General features: G+C 39.0%; 1 protein-coding gene across 2 annotated transcripts in view; it reads left to right on the forward strand.

Moving 5' to 3' along the window:
• Positions 1-21,657, forward strand: part of LOC122973563 (SH3 domain and tetratricopeptide repeat-containing protein 1) — a 27,202-nt gene extending 5,545 nt beyond the window's left edge. For both annotated transcript variants that reach the window (XM_044341195.1, XM_044341194.1), the window contains 18 exons: positions 375-446; positions 3,392-3,522; positions 4,642-4,747; positions 5,076-5,216; positions 7,280-7,478; positions 7,611-7,687; positions 9,584-9,779; positions 10,053-10,183; positions 11,728-11,766; positions 11,874-13,235; positions 14,994-15,134; positions 15,226-15,447; positions 15,548-15,728; positions 16,430-16,580; positions 17,280-17,402; positions 17,700-17,850; positions 18,142-18,338; positions 20,776-21,657. In XM_044341195.1, coding sequence (XP_044197130.1) covers positions 375-446; positions 3,392-3,522; positions 4,642-4,747; positions 5,076-5,216; positions 7,280-7,478; positions 7,611-7,687; positions 9,584-9,779; positions 10,053-10,183; positions 11,728-11,766; positions 11,874-13,235; positions 14,994-15,134; positions 15,226-15,447; positions 15,548-15,728; positions 16,430-16,580; positions 17,280-17,402; positions 17,700-17,850; positions 18,142-18,338; positions 20,776-21,030 — 3,875 coding nt within the window. In that variant the 3' untranslated portion in view covers positions 21,031-21,657. The remainder of the gene's footprint in view (positions 1-374; positions 447-3,391; positions 3,523-4,641; positions 4,748-5,075; positions 5,217-7,279; positions 7,479-7,610; positions 7,688-9,583; positions 9,780-10,052; positions 10,184-11,727; positions 11,767-11,873; positions 13,236-14,993; positions 15,135-15,225; positions 15,448-15,547; positions 15,729-16,429; positions 16,581-17,279; positions 17,403-17,699; positions 17,851-18,141; positions 18,339-20,775) is intronic.
• Positions 21,658-22,228: the final 571 nt, after the last annotated feature.

The raw sequence follows: 22,228 nt of genomic DNA on the forward strand, positions 1-22,228 counted from the left end.
TATAAGTATTCTATAAGTCAGGTATTATTAAGTGCTTTGTTCTGTTCTCATGTTAAAGCACTATACTGTATTCACAGTCCATAGTATGTGTTCTTTATTGTTTGTCCATTTCTTTCCTGTATTGGAAAGAAACTTAGTGGAGGCTATATTGAGGCTGTTAAATGGAGAGAGGACAGCCGATTCTGTTTATGGGCGTTTGTCTTTCAGTTTTTCATGTGAAGAAGATGAATGAAGATACATCAAACTTTATGAGTTAGTTTTCAGTGACAGTGGACGTATATATGCCTACACTATCCATGTACAATGTATGAAGCTGTTCCAAATTGTGGTTAAATGTGTGTCACTTCAACGCTGTGTCATCATGTCTGTAACAGCACGTGGTTTCTCCAGAGATGCTGCAAGTCTGAGGAGAACTCTATCAGCATCTGAGGAGAACTTCCCAACAGGTAAGTTCATAGCAATGATGTAGTTTTTAGTAAATCGGCTAAAACATGTAAAACCACTGGTATGTTTTTAAAATAGAATATATATATATATATATATATATATATATATATATATATATATATATATATATATATATATATATGTATATATACAATTTTGATTCAGTAATAATGCAGGAATCACCTTAAGGCCCTTTCTGTTTTATTTTATATCAATCAATTCATCAAATTACCACAAACTAACTGCCAAACAGTGAATGGCATGGCATAGAGGTAACTGACTATTAACTCCCCATTCCTAATTTTCTCATGATGAGCAGGCAACCCCCCTAAAACTTTCATTTAGGACAGCAAGGCTCATTTTTGCAGGAACGTCCACTCACAAATCCCTTAAAATACTCTTAATGAATTCTTAAATTTACCTTTAAAAACATACCAAACACCTTGTTTACTTTGTCCATTGTGTAAACCAAATATCTTAATTTCAAAAGTTTTTAATGATCAAATGAAGCGTTGTAAGAGTTACACAAGTTACAATTTAAGGTGATATTAAAGTTGATATTTTGATTTTACATAAGGGGTTGGAAATATTTTCAGGGGCTAAATTTGAGCTAAATTAATATATACAGTAATGGATTGTAATATATGAAGTGATTATAATAGGTTTTCTATATGAATTAACGGTATAAAGGGGTAAAAATGAGAATTTATATTTTTCAATTAAGGTGAAAATTCAGGGTTTAACCCCATACTTGAAATTAATTAATGGAAAAATCAATATATAATAACTCCACAAGAGTAAATCCCCTGAATTTTAATTTGATTGAAAATTTAAGGCTGTTTTAAAGTATAAATTAATGGATGTTTTCGTGTTATTTAGTCAATTGTCTCTTTTTTTGTTTTCTTTTTCTTTTGTATCCTGTAAAAGCTCTTAAGCAGCCCCTACATGTATATACTGCTATATGTATTACAGCCAATTATATGATTTGAACAACAAACATACTGATATTTTTGCTCTACTTGAGTCCTGCCACTTTTAGAACAGAATTGTTAAGTTGACCTAAAGGTGACACAAGTGGCTTAATAATAAGGTTTAATAACTTAACTGCACAGGAATCTCATGTGGAGCATGGGAGTTCTCACTAAATTTCACTGTAATCCACCTATTAGATTTTGATATTTGTTGTTTGAGATGTTTTTGGTCTGAGGGTCAAGTGAGGAAATTTAGCATAAAATATTGCTTGTAGTAGTGCTGTCAACCTTACCCAACCCCTAACTAGTCATAAGCAAACATATGACCTGTAAAAGTGAAGTGACCTCAGTGGACAGTCATGTGAGAGACTTTGCAGTGTTTTATACCTTGAACTTCTGAGCTCCTCTGAAGTCATTTATTAATCTCTGACTCAGTCACAGTGTCATCATCACACAACAGTGGCAGAATGTATTTTAATCATGTGGGTTGGTCTTCGTGTTTAAAATCTTACACCAACATCCATCTAAGCTTTCTAACCACTCATCTCACTGACCACATAACAGGAATGTAAATAGTTGGTCAGCCCTGTTGTGCATTTCATCAGGTTTGTACATATTGTGGTGAATTATATTAAATGCTTTACATGGTTCATGGTTTCATGATTTAACTTCCCTTTTCTTAGTAATATCAATATCCTACTGTACTGTTTACATACATCAAATATGTACTTTTTTGTTGTTGTTGTTGTTGCTTCATACTTTCTGTCCAACAAGTTCTAAATCCAAAATAAATTGGTAGGGAGATAAGGGACAACCTTACTTCAGATCTCTTTGCAAGTAAAGATTTTCTTTTAAAATTCTGTCACACAAATACAAAAAAATTCTTTTTCTTGCACTATTATTATATTTAAGTATTATTTGTGGTTTAAAAAGTGGTACTTATATTACAATACTGTATTTTGGATTTTATTGCATCAGTTAAGTGTCACAGTTTGACACAGCAGCAGTAACAGCTCATCTCATTCTTTCTCAGCAAATACTCACAAGAAAGGAAGTCACACTTAACAGCCTATGAGAGTAAAAAAAAAAACCATATATTACTCTGAGTTAAAAAATAAAAGTGGTTCTTGTAAAGATACACTTCCTGGTTTTGTTATAGCACCCAGCAACAGCTACAAATTTCCAGTTACCTTTGTCCTAAGTGGAACACACCTAAAGAGTCACAGTGAAACTACAACTTACAGCCTATCAAGTGAGGTGGAGGAACTGTGGATATAATTATAAAACCAGGATCTTTAAAATGTATTTAAAATATAAACTGCACAACTGCACAACATTACAAACTATTTCACCATTCTTGTGCAATACAAAATTAACAGTATGGACAAAAAGCATACTGTAATGATTTAGTATTGCATGTTTATAAAGTTGGTGGACTTGCAAGAAACACACATAGTTATGTAATTTAGTTTTAAAAGAAAAAAAAAAAAAAATATATATATATATATATATATATTTATACATAGAAATATAATCAAATCTTTTTTTCAACACCCACTACTTTAGAAAACTATTAATTTGTATCAATAATAATAAATGATTGATTTTTAGAGGATGACTGATACAGAACCAGTAAAAAAGCTGATAAAGATATATCAGCTGATATAATATTTTTAAAATAACCATAAAACATAAACACATATTTTAAGGATCCCTTAAATGTGGTACTTAAGGAGTTGTGACCAAGATATGAACTCTGGGGGACATTTAACAATGTATAGGCCTAAATAAACTTGTTTCTTGTTACTCATTGGCTGATATACTGTATATGCTGATACCAATTTATCTTTAAAATAAGTAATAATTACATATCATTTCATGGGTTATAATGACTCCCCGTAACACACACTAAAATGTGATGTTTTTATGTACATGGTATTTTGCTACACAGTAAATGTATGTTTTGTGCTCAGCTCTGCCCGTGCTGCTGGATGTGGTCAGGGGTCCTGAGCGTCTTCCTGCAGACGAGGAGTCACAGGAAATGCTGAGAGGGAAGCTGCACATTCTGCAGGCTGACAGCACCGAGGTCAACGCTCTATTCATGGTACAGCACATGCAAACACACAGAACTGGCTGACAGGCCTATATTCTACTCTGTTTTATCTGCAAAAAAAAAATCTACTTACTTCATAAATTATGAATAAAATCAGAACATAAAGGCTGTCTGTCTGCTTGTTTTGCAGTTCTGCCTCCTAGTGGACAAAATTCAAGTAATGCAGCTTTAAGTTTTGCATTGAAAATTGTTATACTTAGGTTAAAAAGACATTTCAACTAAAATCTATCCCTTCAGTATCAAAAACGAACTCCCACAGACCTTAAAAGTGGCACTGATAAGTTGTAACTTTCATCGTTTGTGAGAATAGTGGCTGTGGTCCACTTTGATTCATGTAACAATGAATTTGAATGGTAACAAGTTTTTACACTAGAAGAAGCATCTAAGCATCTCATTTCAGAAAATAATTTGTTCAGTAATTGTCATTAATTGGCCAATAATGGTCTGTTATGATAGCACTGTGATTCCAATGATGACAGTATATGCATATGAACCACCATCCATTTTGAAAAATCACTTAAAACTGCAGTGTGTAACTTTTACATATAAATGGACATCCATTCCATTCAAGCCCTTGCCAAATTAGTTCACACAATGCTAATTAAGCCTATCACTGCCAGGTATATCTCTCTGTATTTCAAAGAACACCAGAGATTTTAATCTGTTGTCGGGTTTCACATCGCTGCACTGGCTGGATGAATGCATACTGTGCATGCTCTATGGGCAGGGCATGCGCACTAGACAGCCGGGCCGGCTAACTTCCAGTTAGCTCTCTGCTAACTTGAAAACTTGATAAAATAATTTAATAATGCGGCTCCTCTAGACTTTCCAAATGTTATCGGATGGAATCAAATCAAATTCTGATAGTGAACTGAGTCATTTCGTGGGAGATGTGTGATGCTCAAAACAATATATCCACAGTTTTACAGCTGCAACAGTAGCGATGGAGTAGGCTACATTGGAGCCTATGACATGAGCACATGTCAACAGTGTTTTCAGTCCAGTCCCAGTCAAAACAAAATGAATGTCTTAGCAAAAATAAATACAATACAAAATAAATACAAAAATCTGTTGTTAACTAAATCTTCTCTTTTCTCTGTCTGTCTGTAGGAGTTGTCTGCTCATCTTGTCTCCATCAACAGTGAAGACAAAGTGATTTTTGTGACTTTTAAAACATTTGAGGAAATATGGAAGTTCACCACATATTATACAACAGGTAGGTTTGGGATGTAAGAACAAAATAGTTGCCAGTAGCAGTAAAATTAACTTTGAAGTTAATTATTAAAATATTTACCTGTGAATTGTAGTGTGCAGTATGTCAAAAAGCATTTTGCATCATTATTTACTTTCCTGACCTATGATGTACTGGATAGGACACAACCACAAAATGTAATTTCACTAATATTACTTCTGCTATTGCTGTTGTAGCTACTGTCAGTAAATCTACTGCTACTGCTGCTGCCACAAGCACAAGAATTCCACTATTTGCAGTTTAGAATATGAGCATAAAGTATGACCTTTACGCGCATCCTCCTCTCTTCCAGGTTTCCTGGGTCAGTGCATGGAGAATCTGTTGTTAGACGAAAAGTTCTGGCTCAGTTCTTTGGAGGAAGACATTGCTATAAAGGTTTCCATTCAGGAGGACACACTCAATCTTCTCTACAAAGGCATCCTCATGCAAGAAGGTAGATGATGAAGTTCAGTCTTTTGAGTTGCTCTGCAAATTGATGTCAGTTGCCTGCTTGGCTGCATTACTGCACAAAGTCAGATGTTTTCAAGCGCTAATGCATTTACAGCATCAAGCAGTGGCTGATAGAAGGTGGAGAAAGAGGAAAACATCATTTCCAGTATGTGGCTAAAACTTAACTCAAAGGATTAGGGTTAGGTCCCTGTTCAAAGATGGTCTTCATCTCAGAGATTAATGTCCTCCTTGATCTTTCTCCGGCCTCCAGTATCTCAATTTCAACATGCAGTCACAGCATAAAAAATAGTGGTAAGAACCCTCCTAAACAGAGCAGAACATCTTGTCGGTGAAGAGGAGGACAAGTGCAGCAGGATGTGCAGTTGGCCAACAGGCACAGGAATGGATGATCAAAATCTCAGCCAGACTTAAGACCGCTGCTAAATCAATGGGGACCACTAGAAGTATCTCGATGAAACTCCTATACATGGACTGTCAGAACATCTAGACTCTTTAAGGGTGCTTTCACTGCTTTGGTTAATTTGGTCCATACCAAGCAAAGAAAAATATACATTGTTGCCTTTTGGTTCTGGTCCACATCATGTTCACAATGGCTGAGAAAAGAAATTGACCAAAATCTCTAATTATGAAGTTATATGGACTGTCAGGTAGCTCATTTATTAGCGACTGTCATCCTGCACCATCATCACTACATGGACCCACTTGGGAATTCCAGTGACCTTAGTAGACTTTAAATATCTATGTTCTCTGGTGTTCACAAAGAGCTCAACAATAAATAGCTGATTATAAGCATTATTAGTTAAGAATGCAACTGGACCTTGTGTATCATAAATAATGATGAACAGACAAACCAGTATAAAAGGAAGTGTTTTGTACTGTAATATTACAGGGAAAGAAATTTTATTTGGGAACCGCAAATACATGGAGTGGGACATAAGCTCAACACCCTTCTTGTATTGATATAGGCTATACATTATTTATACAGATAAAGAGATTGCAGTTCATGATCATCAGATGGTTTAATAGTAGTTTAGCTTTTGAATTAATGATAAAATCACGTATCTGCTATCGTGAAATGCTGTGGTTGGTCCATTTGCTTTGACACCACAAATGAACCGCACGAGAGTCTGCTTTGAAGTAGACCATGACATTCCTTTGCAGGCAGTCTCAGTCTGGTTGTTTGGTCCACACCAAAGATCAACTGATAGCTTCACACTAGCCCAAAAAAATAAACTAAATGGGCAAAAGCATCAGAGTTCAATTGAATCAAAACTAAACTGGTTAGATATAAAAGCAACCTAAGTGACAAAGAGTCAACACCACAAATCAGTCAAAACCTTAAGATCTCTGCTTGTACACCCTAAAGACAGGACCCTCCTAAGAGGAAGACTGGGTTGGTGTATGACGTCATCACAACAACACATGTGAAAGGTGTTGGGATCCCTACTGCCTGTGAACACCAGACCAAAACCCCTTACAACATCCATTGAGCAGAAGTCAGTCATTGACCGAGAGTCAGTGGACGCCTGTTGAAAGATCAGGGAGGACATTCACATCTGACAGTGGAGACCATCTTTGGACAGAGACAGGAGTCACCATCTCTGCCCATATACAACAACCTGTTATTATGTGACTGAAATTTCACTCTTAGGTCACATGATAACACCTGAGCCAACTCCATTAGTATTATTTGTACTAGATAGAGGCTTCCATCATCTCAAAAGCACTATCATTAGTTAAAATTCTAATCTTTATTTGCAGGAAACAGCAACCTATTTACTATATTTTCAATTTTGCCATATGTTGATGTTGGTTTGCTGTTAACATTTGGTATGTGTGGATCAGAACATGCTCACGTTATCATTGCAACTATAACTACTTCATAATTAAATATTATGTAATTGAAAAATAAGTGCAAACATTATCATCATTAATGTTGCCTTTTTATGATGTTAAAAAGTGAATGAAAAACATATACTAATGAAAAAAGTAAAAGAAATGGCCATTCACGGTTACATTTCACTCACTCTTTCTCTGTGTCCTCAGGTTCATTGTTTGCTAGTTGTATTGCCAACCAGATGTTTGACAGCTCCACCTCTGGAGGAGACCTGTACCTGGAGCAGGGAGACATAGCCCAGTTTGAGCCTCCCTTCCTGGGCTCAGGCTGGACCGTGTTGTGTCTGGCTGATGCAGCCCGGGGCACTGCACCCAACCCTGCACTGGAGCCAGTTATCCCTTTCCATCAGTGAGTCACATCCACACATAGGAGTGTGTGGACTTACTTGATGACGTGATCATGACCAGTCTCACTGGTCTGTGATTATACAATTCAGGTTGTTGTTTTTCTCTGTGGTCATATGGTGCCATCTATCCACAGATGGTTTCTCAAATCTTGTGCAGAGAGCATTTTAGTGGGTGATGGGAAACCTGCCTGTGACTTCCCTCTGCAGTGTGGTAAGTGCAGTAAAAGCTGTAGAGAATGATTTCACCAATATATCCAAATGAGAGAGAATATGAGATTGCTAAATATAATCTATACAAGCATAAGCTGGGGATCGAACCGCCAGTCTTCTGACAACCTGCTCTACCTCCTGAGCCACAGCTGCCCAAGACGCAGTAAAGCCGCAGTCAAGGCAATAATTTTACACAATTATTTAAATTGAAGAAAGCTTCTTGATTATGTTTCATTTCTTGCCAAATATTTTAGTATGTGTGAAACATGGGGTTGATTTGGCCTAAGGATAAATTTCACCATCACTCCTGAATAAGACCCCAAGATACTTAAACTCCTCACTTGGGTCTCTGTTCTCCTGATATTTGACTGCTTCAAGAGTCCCCTACATTAACCAAGCCCAAAAGGTCTGACGGCCAGGTCTGACTGAGTTGTCACAGATGACCCTCAGGCCACAACTCTGTGCGATCACATTCACATCTGAGGCTATAAACATTGCCCACTCCCATTCCATGTCCCCAGCCTCCCTTGTGATGCAGAAGATGTTCTTCTGGAAGTGGGAGCTGAAGAACTCTGAATAGTGACTAACAGAATGAGATCATGGAGACAAGCTGCTGAAACAAGTTTGCCAATAGTGGCTCAAGGAGGGGCGCTCTGCTTCTGCTACATCACAGCCTGTTGTGGACAGAGAGGAAACACGATGCACACCTGGCACAGCAGCAGAGATTTATTTAGATCAGTTCCACAGATCTACACATTTACCAACTTTGTATTTTGTTATGGACATGCTGTGTGGTAATGGTGCAACAGGTATGCAGGCTGTATACAGGTTTCACAATCAGGCTCCAAATGGTTGTGCCAGTGAAATGTTCACCAGCCAAATCTGCGTTTTCTGTCTTCTACTTCTGAAACTATTGTTTGCATTTCACTAGTGGTAAAGTTTTTCTACATTTTTACCATCACGGCCCTCTTTGCAATGAGAGACAGCTCTCTCCACTGCTGCACCACTCCAACAGAGCTTTCCTTATGTAAAGAAATGGGGTCATGGTAGTATGCTAGTTAACGATAGTGGGCACACACCTGTCAATTTAGAATGATTCTGATTCACTAACATATGCATGGTGGTAAAAAAACAATTGGCCGGTGCACACGTCGTGAATCCGACGGTAATTTTGCCTGCAAACTTATTTTGTGCGCAAAGTAAGAACATTTCTATGCACATATTAGTGAATGAGGCCCAAGGTGAGTAGCCTGGTCATCCGGAGGAGCTCAGAGTAGAATTGCTGCTCCTTTGAGAAGAGTCAGTTGAGGTGTGCGGGCATCTGATTAGCATTCCCTCTTGTACCCAAATGGGAAGAGACCCAGAGTGACCAGCATGATCAAGGCAGATGGCTGCCCGGTTCTGCTTGAGGTTTCTTTCCATTAAAGAGGAGTTTTTCCTTGTCGCTGTCGCCAAGCGCTTGCTCATGAGGGAATGTTGGGTCTCTGTAAAATAAAGAGTACAGTCTTGACATGTTCTCTGTGAAAAGTGGCCTGAGATGTTATGATTTGGTGTCATATAAATAAAACTGAATTGAATTGAATTGAGTAAGACCCAGAACATGCTGGTGGGATTATATATCCCATCTGGCCTGGGATCGCCTCCAGGAACAGCTGGAGAATGTAGCTGGGAGGAAGGACAAATGGGCAACCTTCGGTAGCCCACTGCTGGACGAGGTGCAAGATGGACTGATGAATGGATGAAATTGAAAAATCTTCAGTGAAAAAAGGAAATTTTTAAACAAAAATACTCCAGTTGAAGGCATAAATAGTAAAAAGTTCAATTAAAAAGTGTGAAGCATTATCTCTGTCCCTCTGCATACCTCCTCTTTCCATCCCTGCTGTCCTGCTCTATTCAGCCAGGGGAACCTGTGTGGCCACTGCGGACTATGATGCCGAGGGTCCAGATGAGATGAGCATGGCAGCCGGTGATCGCATCATCATTGCGGGACTTCTGGTGTCTTGTTTTGATTGGTTCACAGGGAGGAAGGAGGTAACAGGAGAAGTGGGTCTGGTCCGGACAAACCTGGTGAAACCCTCTAGTAACACTTACAAGTGAGTGTATCAACAATATTACTATGTCAGCACTTTTACCAAGTGAGTTAGACTGTATGTTTCAGTTGGTGTGTCAGTAAAAGGGAATATCTGAGCCAATTATGATTCACTCTAAAAATAAGCATAAAAATGTATGTACTATATGTAATGCAATGTAAAATTTATTGTTTTAGATGTTTATATTTCTGTGTATATAATTATTGTTTTTCTCTTATCTGTGTATGGTTTGAATAAATTCAAATGCTTTATGTTCTTCTTCTATCACCCTTCCAGTTCAGCAGATATTTTTTTGGATGGAGAGGAAGGGACGTTCTTCTGTCTGCAAGAGAGCAAAGTCATAGAGGAAACAACTGCCTTATTGAAGAAGAAATCACAAAATGATATTGGTCATAACTACAAACTAGGTAAGACGGAAAGGTCTCACCAATTTATACAGATTTTCCATTTTCCCTGTTTCTATTTTGGATACAAACTTTTGTGCATGGTAAATGTTTAACTTCCTCCCTAGTTAATATGCCCCCATGTCAGCAGCTTATTAACATGAACATGTTCAATGTGAATGGTGGCTCAGCTTAAGCACCACATTAATTTATTTTTATGGACTTTTTTTGAAATACAGATCTGTCAAAAAACTGTACCATATGCAGTTACTCATGTGACTTAGGATCCAATTTGGTGGCATATTTTCATATTTTCTAGATCAAAACAGAAAAAAGGGACTGCAGCAATAATCCTTAAAACTGATGAGAAAACATTGGATTGGTTTGTGATGTCATGTGAAGAAAGTAAAAGCATTGGAATACTTATTGCTGCAGTTAAAAGGGAGTCAAAGAAGCCTGAATTAAAGGGTAATTCTTGTGTATTAAAAGTTACACATAGTTTGTAATTTTGTATTTCATTCCTATTAGTAATAATAACGTTGTTCTCACTAAGTTAATTGCTGAGCTCTGGGAATCCAGCAACATGGGAAGAAAAAAGTCCGATAGGTCAAGCAACAGGAGCAGTCAGATGATTAGATATATCGGAAATAAACACCCAGCTTAGTCAAACTTATTTGGAAGAGATAACAAAGACAAAATGATTACCCAAAGTGTCCATTGCAAACATCCATCACAGTTTACAGACCCACTTCCTGCTATAACTTTGATTGTAGTTGTGTGCACACAGGGCCAGATTCACTAAGGCTTTTATGTCACAAAACTCAAAGAAAACTGCAGCACACATTTGCGCTATTTCATTTTCTTGTTAAAATTGGCCCACAGTTTTTATAAACAGACTTAATTGTTGCAATGTCACTATTGAACTAGATCACAGAACTTACTGAGTACAGTGTTAACATAATAAATAGAAAACTACAGTATGACCCAAGTTGTAATAAATCAGAACTGACCTTTAAAACCAGACATCTAAAGGTGTCAGTATACTTCAAACAAAGAGCTTGTGGAATTGTTGAAAAGCATCTGAAAGCCCCTCTACACACACCATTGCGAGGGGGCCTGCATCTGACAATTTATGCAACTTTCTGAAACCAACAACCTAATAGCCACACCCACTTAGCTTCCAGCACTTGTCATATAAACAGCCAGCTTCAACATCGTGACTGTCCAAAAGTATCCACCATCATCTCAAGTTGCTAATCAGCTCTTGCCTTTCTGTATAATGGAAGGCTTTTCCAAATTTCATCAAGTGTGACCATTCTTTACAGGATAAAACACCACGCTTAGACTTGGTCAGTTAATACTTCATACAAGCTACTTAATTTCAAGCACACCCTGGCTTAATGAGTAACTTACACAGGTTGTATTCACTGACTTACACTAATGAATGCCCCTAGATCTTTCATAAAAGAAGCTTGGCAATGTATTTTTATCTGAACCTAAAAACAGAATTGTGAATAATCAGTGTTTTCTGATTTACTTACTTGTACTTGTGTATTGTTCAATCCCAGATATCATCAGTGACAAAGACTCTGAAATGAAAGTATCAAGTAAGTTCTGCTACCTAGTTTGAAATGATTTTTGATGGGTCAAAGCCATCTTAGAGAACCCTGTTTCAAAAGTATTTCAAATTTTTTTCCTCATGAATCTTTTGCAGACAGTTCTTCAAGCAAACTTGATACTCATCAGTCTCACTTAAAAACTAATATCCAGAGGATTCTTAATCAAGAAAAAGACTCATCCCCAGATTCTGTTGCGACTATGAATGGGATTCAAGAAGACTCAGCTCTGCCTGCTGAGGCCCAAAACCCAAACCCTCCCTGTTTCACTGTTCACCCAGTTGTAGAAGGAAACAACAATACAGAGAACTTCACTCCCCTCTTCTCTTTTTTGGAAGGACAAGATTACAAAGTGGAGTTTGGCACCGTGTACAGACAGAGCCCTGAACTCCTCACCTCCTCCACCTTCAGTGGTCACTCTGAAGAGGATGAACTGATTGCCTTTCTTGGTGTTGCGAGGGAAACTGCCAGAAAGAAGCGACTCTTTTGGTCGCAGACTCGTTTGTGCTTCTTGTTGGGTAAGCTCTGTGCTGGGAGGTCAAAGTTTAGCCAGGCCCGGGTTTACTTTGAAGAAGCCCTCAGTGTTCCACGTGAAGGCTTCACAGACCTCAGGCTGCTGGCCAGCATCTATTCCAACCTGGTTGCCATATATCTTCTGCAGAAAAATACAGAAAGTTTCTTTGCTCTGACGGAGCGCCTTGTCGCCTTGTTAATGGGAATCCCAGGCTGCCTGGAAAGCATAGAGGATGATCCTGTTCTCAAATACATGCTCAAGAAAGCTGTTCTGTCTCACAACAAAATGGCAGAGGCCCAGGCTTGTTATCTACTGGCGAAGCACCACTGGACTCAAGCTGAGTCAAGCCGAGTTGTTCCTTATCTTGAGAGACTAGTTGTTCTTTGTGCTGAAGCGCACGGAACATGGAACATCTCCCCCAGCCATGGATACCTGACCCTGGGAAGGCTCTACAGCGAACTTTGCCTTCCCCACCTCTGTGTCAGTTCAGCCAGGAGAGCTTCTCTGCAGTCCTCCGCTACACTGACTGACTGCCTCAGCAGCATGGTTCTAGCTCTGGACAATGTTAACAGACTGTATGGGATCACAGAACAGGAAGCCTTCGTCCCGGCTCAATTGGCTCCATATTTACACCAAGCACTCTCTTTTCCCAAGGTCCAAGCAGGAGGAAATGACCAATACCATGTGTTGCGCTATCAGCTTACTGTCTGTCTCTGCCAGCTGTTTAACAAGCAGAGAATGGCTGGACACGCTATCCGACACATGCATACTCTTATCAACAACAGTCCATCCTCACAGCGAATCCCCACTTCTGTCCCAGAAAGAAACAGTGCCCTCATCTGGCTGGCATGGCTTCACATTGACAACAACCAGCCAGAGGTTGCTCTGGATATCCTGGATGTGGTCCTAGCTTCCATGCCAGAACACTGCACAACCCCTCAAGAAGGTCTGTTGATTTTGTGGGTTTCTGTGATTACATTCTAACCTGCTACTTTGGAAATGAAACCAAAAGTGAACATTATAGGTTACTACCTAACAGTCAGTTGTAAACATCTATAAGATTTTGCAGGACTTCTGTTATGTTCAACATTGGCCTGCCATACAGTACATAGTTGTGCATGGATGCCCAATCAGGAACATTTTTGAGCATTTTATTCCTTTTTTATGAATAGACAGTATACAGCTGACAGTAAATGAAGGGAAAGAGCAAGAGAGATATAGCTAACTGCCATGACATGCAACAAAGGTCCTCAGCCTGACCATGGAAGGTGCAATTACATGGTCAGTATCTTTATACCCTGGCCACCAGGGCACCCCATCAGTGGACAATTACAACAAGCTCAGGGTTAATTTAGTTTTGTTTGCACCTCCAAATAAGTGGTTCTGGTAATTGGTTCCGCTGGAAACTTATTTAAAACCTGTAGTTAAAAAAATTATATAGCCATTCTGTGACAACCAGACAAACTGCCAAACAAACAGAAATGACTTTAGGGAAATTTGAGCAAGGCTGTTGAGTATGACAGGGACTGATATTATCACCTCAGTAATGAACACACAAATTCGGTTCCTCATTTGACTGCAGTTTTCAGCTGTCTGCCCTGCGATTTGATCTTCTAGACCTGATAGACCTTATAAAAGATAAGTGGGGACATACATGGGGCGACTGTGGCTCAGGAGGTAGAGCGGGTCGTCCACTAATTGGAAGATCGGGGGTTCGATTCCCGGCTCCTCTAGTCCACGTGCCGATGTGTCCTTGGGCAAGACACTTAACCCCAAATTGCCCCTGATGGCTGTGCCATCAGTGTATGAATGTGTGTGTGAATGGTTAGCTTCCTCTGATGGGTAGGTTGGGACCTTGCATGGTAGCCCCTGTACCCATTCAGTGTATGAATGTGTGTGAATGGGTGAATGTGATTCGTAGTGTAAAAAGCACTTTGAGTGGTCGGAAGACTAGAAAGGCGCTATACAAGTACAGTCCATTTACCATAAGTAGGAAGTAGCAAAAATGTCCAGGCCATATATAGAGACACTTTTTTTTTTTGATAATTAAGTGATAAACATGAAGGGATGAATAAGGAGTAGACACTGTGCACTTCCATTAGTCCATCTTTTGTTCACACCAAATGTTTTGGATGGGTTCCACATTCTTGCTGAATAACCAAAATAAGTAGTTGGCTGGTGCACTCATGTGAATGTTAGACAAGATAGTAGCTGAGAGAAGTGTTACGACATATGCACAATTTAAATAGATACTCCTCCACCAAAATATATTCTATTGATTCTTTTTTTCTTTTCATTCCTAGGAAATGCAGTTTTAAGTGCAGCTTGATTGTGAAATCTACCAAAATATAATATAATTCATGTCTTCCCTGAACAGAAGTTTGCAATTCTGTTCAGCAGCCAACTCTCAAATATGTACCAGCTTCTACCTAGCACTCTCTCCCTGTTTTGTGCAGTTACATAATCTAGCTAACCTCCAGACAAATTCAACCTGGTAGAATAAATTGTGCAGTATAGAATTAGAAATAGAATATTACTAAGCATTGATTTGGGGATTTTAAAAAAATGATATTTCACCTTATGAAGTGAAGAAATTTGCCATTCTTTGGAAAAACAGCAAAACATGAGTCAAGAGAAAAAAATCTAAATTCACTCCAGTCTATTCCATAGCTGTTTGAGTAAATGTGTTTTACGTCATATGAAGGTGTGGTCCTCAACATGCGCGGCGTGGCCCTTCGATGCATGGGTGACCTCCGGAGGGCAGCAGAGAGCTACCAAGCTGCTGTTGACATCTGCCAAGAGCATGAGGACCAGCCAAACTGGGCTGTAGCTCAGGCTAACCTAGGTAACACAGTATTATGTGCTTCATTGTTGATGATTTTTCCAGTGGAATTTAACTCTGTGAGATGACTCAGTGCTTCTTTATCTTCATGAAGGGCTGCTGTGTCTGAAAGCTGGAGCTAAAGAACTAGCACAGAGACACCTGACTGAGGCTGTGCAGCTCTTCTCTGAGCTGGATGAAGAAGGCCATGAGGTAAACTTCATCACAGTGCTTCTGGAGCTGGGACAGCACTATGTGAAGCAGCAGCAGCTGGACTATGGGAAAGGATGCTACGAGTGGGCTCTGCTGCTGGCTATCAATGCCAATGTTTTAGAATGTAAGTGTGTAAGTCACACAGTCACTTACATTTGGTCTGTTTTGCACTATGTTTTATTTTGCTCTTTAAATGAACTAAACTTGACTATCACTATTGCCAGGCCAGCTCACTGCAACCAGACATCTGTGCCATCTGTATGGGTGTGAGAGTCCAGACCAGGCCCAGTGTATCATCTACAGTCAGCACCAGGTCCAGCTGCTCAGACGCACAGGAGACAGAGGACAGGAGGGGGACGCACTGGAAGCTATTAGCCAGCTCTACCTCACTCTGGGCACAGACAGGTGTGTGTGAGGAGTTGGAATAGGTCAGCTCTAACATTCACTCGTGTTCTTATTTGCCCCTTTCATAGTACATGAAAATTTCAGTTATACACTAAAGTACAATGACATTTTTGATATTTCACTTTTTGAGAGGGCTTTGTATACAAGTCCTACTGAACTGCCACTAATTGAATTTGATTTTGAATTTAAAGTTTGAAGCAACAGTGTCAAATAATGTATATATGTGTGTGTGTGTGTGTGTGTGTGTGTGTGTGTGTGTGTGTGTGTGTGTAGAAAGCAGAGGCAAATTGTATGCGTATTCATACAACAACAATAATAAAACTGAGTCTGATTCTGAAATACAAGCAGACAGGCTGTAGATAAACCCTGCAGGGTAGACAAACTGATTTTGAAGAGAAAACAGTAAAATTATTAGTTTAAGTTTACAGACCCACTTCAACTTTAACCTGCTACATTGTAGTTGTATGAATAGAGTTTTCCTGTGCAATGAAGAATTATTAGCAACATTTCATGCACATTCACTTTCAGTTTAATCTCTAAATAAAGTGGTTCAGATAATCTGGATAACAATCTGTCTGACTGCCTGAAATTAGTCTTTTAGTTATGGTCCAAACTGTGTCTGTTCATTTGATACCAGTCATATATCACAGTATATAATGTGTGATAGACAAACAGCCATGGTTGTCTCTAAATGTTCTCAGGGCACACAGGGCAGCTCTCGACTACACCAAGAGCAGCCTGGGTATTTTCATTGACCTGGGCTGCAAGGAGAAAGAGGCGTACGGCTGGCTGCATGCTGGGAAGATCTACCTCCTGCTGGGCCAGACTGAACTGGTGGATCTTTATGTACAGGTGTGACAGCAGCTCTGTAGACAGCACAGCTATTTAATGTCTATCAGCACAGTCTTTTAAACTTTAGAAATTCAACTGTGAACTGTGTTTACCTGAATGGAGGAGAGAACCAGGCCTTCATTTAAAATAGACTTATGTTTATCTCTAATTTCCTCTGTGGTCTGTTTAGTCAGCACTTCCTCCATGTTTACCTGTAGTCTGGATACATTTAGTATAACCAATATAACACAGTAATGTCATACTCTGCTATTCTCACTTTCTGTTTTTAACAGATATATTGTTCTTGTTCACTAATTATTTCTTCCCCTTTGACAGTTTTTTGATCACTGTTTAACTACTGTCAATAATATTCAACACTTCCCTTATGGATGTTTTATACTAAAAGTCAGTCTTTCAGCTGCTTATTTGGCATAATCCCCCCAATCCTGGTAGTCTTTTAATGTGAAACATCTGCAGGAAGTGGTGAGTTTCACTGACGATAACTCATCAGCTATTGAAAAAAAAATCAAATTGGAAAAGATTGTAAACAACTAATGAATGAAAACAGCTAAAGAGAGAAACCCAAAGCATCAGAGTGGTGAGAGTGATATGACTGCATGTAAGCCATCATGGGACAAGTAATACCACCCTTTCACCTTGTTGTAACTGTCTGAAATGTTTTAGAATGACAGCCTGTATTTTTGCTCATGTCATTATCAGGTAGCTCAGGATGTCGCTCTGAGCACAGGAGACACCAGGTTCATCCTGAAGCTTCTGGAAGCTGCAGGAGACATTTTCTTCAACAGCTGCCAAGACAGGGACAAGGCTATCACCTTCTACAGGGTAGAACTTGACTAAAACACCATGTTGTCATGACCCTAAGGCCTCATAATGGAGCACTCTTGATATTGATCTCAGATGATTCTGGCATAGCTTTACATGATCAAGCCACAGTTTATAATGACTATGAATTTTGATCACACAATCGTCACATATTTCCATACTTTTCATTTCATTACTTTTTGTCATTGAGCAGCCATAGGCCAAAACTACAAAAATAAGACCTAAATAGTAATAGGGCATAATTATCCTTTCAGCGTTTAAGAATGTCCTCTGTATCTGTGTATTGCCACCATGTAGGACCGTGCTCTGCCCATCGCAGTGAAGAGCAGCAGTGTTAATACCAGGCTGAGGTTGTGTAATAAGTTGACTGAACTGATGCTCAGTCTGAAACTCTATGGGGAAGCTGTGGAATTTGCTCAGACTGCACTGGACATCAGCATCACTCTGGGTACGAAAAACCTCCAATAAGGTTTTGTGGTTTTCTATGTTATATGTATTCTGTGATTTTTATTGAAACTGTGACAGATGATAGATGCAGTAGGATGACACATTTATTGAAGTGAAGTGATCAATACTACAGTCATTGCCTGTGGAAAGACTGCCAAAGTGGAGGCTGCAATACTCATTACATCTCCATAACAGGAAACTTTGCAGAAAAAAAGCATCATGAGTTACAGTAATAATATTTACAGTGCTAAAACTGAATAACCTTTTCTACATTCTGTGTGTTTTCATACAGGTGAGAGTCTGAATGAGCGAGTGGCCTACCACCGTCTGGCCTCTCTGTACCACTGTCTGGAGCAGTATGAACTGGCTGAACACTATTACCTGAAGACCCTGACACTCTGTCCAACACCTCTGCAGTTTGATGAGGAAACACTGTACTATGTCAGGGTGTATCAGACACTGGGGGACATCATTTTCTATGATCTGAAGGTAAGGGATTAGATGGTAGACAAGGGATGATTTTTCTATGTTTTAAATTATTGAACCATGTAGATCTGGAAGTTAGCAGCAACACTCAGACAATGTGAAATCCACAGATGCCTGTAGTCATCCATAGATGCATTGTTACGTGAAATGAAGACCCAAATATCATCATAGTAACAGCTGAAAAGAGCTTTCAAAGCAGCTTTTACTTTGAATTTTGTCCCATAACAATACTCAGAACTATCAGGGCGGAGTTTACAGTGCTAAATATCAGTGATTGGTTAAACACAAACCTCAAGACTACTACAACTTACAACAGCTTTAGTCAAACACTAGGAAGAAATGTGCAAAAGAGAATTCTAGTTGAGTTCTTAGATTTAGTTCCAATGACCGTAGTACCTGGAATGTCTTTGGTCCATTAAAAATGGAAAAAATATTCTAACAGCTCAACACATTGGTCTTAAACGTTAGCTTACAAGCTAGTCACCAACACATCCAAGACTCACCATGGTTTTGTTCAGAGTTATTAAAAAGTCTCTTTATGGACACAAGTGCAGTGCCTGTTCAAAATACGCCTGTTCGGAACAGGCAGATTACTTTGCGAGAACCACACATGTATGTATCAATTGAAAACGTATCAGTCAAAACGATACGGATTTCATAAATTAAATGGTTTTAATCCAGATAGAAATTTCACCAGTGAGACTAAACTGAGGTTGAACCGTAGAGCCAGTTTATGGCCTTCCTTGGTTGATTCTGCTGCGCCTCTGTTTATTTCTCCTGTGTGTGCTCATTCTTCTCTCTTGGGCAGTTTAATTTAGCGGGGCGCATGACTTTGTACCGCTCAACAAGTCAGAGCCCAGATGCCCTGCCCTGCTGTGATGTGATCATGTTTATATCAAACAGCCCCCACTGCACTCAGATACTGAGCTGACTTGTTTATTTTAAGTTAATCAATGTGTCGCATGTCCAAACAACTTCACACTCAACACTGCACTTCCTTTGGCCCACAGCAGTTCACCCACCAAGTGTGAGGTTGAGTCAGAGCCCAGAAGCCCCACCCCACTGCGATGTGATGGTGTTTGTATCAAACAGTCCCCTGCACTCAGACAAAGAGCTGAGCGACTCGCTCGTCTGTTCACAGTTTATTAATATTAAACATGTCACGTGTCCAGATTGCACCAAAAGAGCGTCTATCTCCACAGTAAATCACCAGTTGAGTATTTGATGGTTGTTTATTAGTGCTTTAGAATGTAACCGCCATGAAACAATCAGAAAATAACGTTGTATTTCTGTCATTCACAGGCTTTCTCTCTCTCAGAGAAAGCTTTCCAGCCCGTCTCCCTGTCGTTCGCTCATGCTCTCAGCGCGCTCGTCTGTTCTCTCATCTTCTCTTGTCTTTTTTAAAATCAGTCAGGAAACCCGGAACAAAGTCTAACTTTTAACATTATCAAACGAAGAGGGATGTCATCCCCTCGTCTCTCTCATGGGAGGGTTCAGCTCTGATCATGACATGCAGTAGCAGAGCCCAAAAGCCCCACCCAGCCGCTGCAGAGCAGAGTCGCTGATAGCTTGTTTATTCAAAGTTTAAATTTTTTAATATTTGTCGTGCTGCGTGTCAAAATTTCACCAAATTCGACACAGCACTCCCTTTTTTCCCCTTGCACCCACCAAGTGTGAAATCAGTCTGATGAATCATTCAAGAGATGCGCAAAGGACACAGATATACAGACATACAGACCGAGATTCCTTGCCTAAGTAGACAGATGACTTAATGTATGGAAGCAGAGATTAGCCTCCTGGTTACAATATTTTTAAATTCTCAAGATCACAAGATTATTATTTTGTTAACTTGGGATGATAAAATTGTTTTTTCTTGTCAAGAAGAAAATGCCCAGAATGTGCCACAACATTCTGTTCACATTGGGTATGACTCACATGCATCTTGAGTGATGACATTAGAGCCCATGTCTCGCGTAATCCTGGTAATCCAAGAGAAGAGAAGATGGATATGTCCCAAGTCAAGACCAACAAGTTCCAAGTCAAGTCCAAGTCTTAAACTTTGTGTTCCAAGTCCTAAACAAGTCATTATGCGTGAAAGTTGAAGTCAAAGTCGAGTTGTCAGTTTGAGTTGTCAAGTCTTTTTTGATTTTGTAACTTAAGTCTAAAGCTATCTGAATCATGACTGGAGTATGACACAAATTCAAGTCATGCGACTCAAATCCACTGCATTTAACATGATAAAATTAAGTAATTATTTTGAATGAATAATGTTCATTTTCATTCTTATCTCAAGAAAATTACTTAATTTTGATCTTGTAATAACAAGATTTTAAAATATAAAAAAATTGCTACCATGACCTCTCAGCCTCCGCATCAACCAAGAAGCTGTGATTAAATTACAGTTTTGAAGAACCCATACATTTTTCTGTTGTCTCTACAGGACCCATTCGATGCTGCAGGCTATTACCACCTGGCACTTGCTGCAGCCATTGATCTGGGCAACAAGAAGTCTCAGATGCAGCTGTGCACCCGCCTTGCCACCATCTACCACAACTTCCTCATAGACCGGGAGCTCTCTCTCTTCTTTTACCAGAGGGCAAGAGCATTCGCTGCAGAGCTGAACGTGAGGAGGATTAATATCTCACCGGATCAGCTATATGGTAGCACCTCACATTGCAAGACCACAGGACAATAGGAAAGACAGAAACACATTTGGAAGACTTTTTCAAGCCTTTGTTTCACAGGAAAATCTTAACCTTTGCTAGATACATGAAAAAGACAAACTTCAGCAGATGGCTGGACAAATGTTCTTTTTTGGTACAGAAAAATTATGCATCATGAGAACCACTTCATTAATATTAAATCACAGATTCAACTGATCACAAAGGAAATTTTTAAGACCTTACTGGGAACAATGATGAAGGTCTGGGTTTTAAAATTGTATGCTTGCACATGAAAAAGTCAAACTTTTAGATAATAAGAGTGTGTTGTCACCTTTTAAAATGGGATCCTAAAAGTGATGAAGTAGATGTATACAATTTTTTCACTTTCTATTTTATTTCTTTTTAAAAACAACAAGAACAGAACAGAACATGTCAGGGATGCAACATTAATCAAATTAAGTAGACACATTTCTTAGCATACACTGCTATCCTACCATGTGCACATATGTACTAAATAGACAAAACTAGCCATTAACCCGCTTAAATATCCCAAACAAAATTTAACCTTAAAGAAGACAGAAACAAGGGGGAAATGCCAGAATACATTTACAATGGTAAGATCAATCTAGTTCAATAAAGATTACCGCTGGCCACTCACAGCCAAAAGGGGAGACAAGTCTTTATTATATACAGAAAACTTGATTCTTGAGTGATCTTGATTAGAGCTGGTACAGATTTTGATTGATCCCTTATAAACAGAAGTACATCATCTGTATATAATGAAATTTAATATGTCTAGTATGTATTTGACTGTCCTTTCTCTTACAGTTTCAACTAGTCTCTATGACCAAAGCAAGAGAGATAGGTGACAGGCCGTATTTTCTATCTCTAGCTATAGGAAGTTTCTGAGATGACAAGCCATTAACCAATACAACAGGTGCATGAAGCAGTTTGGCCAATTCAAAGAAAATAGTGTTAAATACATGCTAATGGAAGGACATTATATAACTTAATTGAAGTTGGTACAGATTTTGAATGATCGTTCATAAAGAGAAGTACATTATCTGCATATAAGTAAATTTTAGGTTTCTGGTATGCCATTTAGCTGGTATCTTGCTCTTACAATTTCAGCTAGCTCTTTGACCAAAGCAAATAGTAAGGGAGATGGGGAAAACCATTTTTGTTCCTATTTATTTAAAATACATTACCAATGCTGCATCTTGTGGAGAT

Source organism: Thunnus albacares, chromosome 22, assembly GCF_914725855.1.
Source record: "Thunnus albacares chromosome 22, fThuAlb1.1, whole genome shotgun sequence".
Lineage (NCBI taxonomy): Eukaryota > Metazoa > Chordata > Actinopteri > Scombriformes > Scombridae > Thunnus > Thunnus albacares.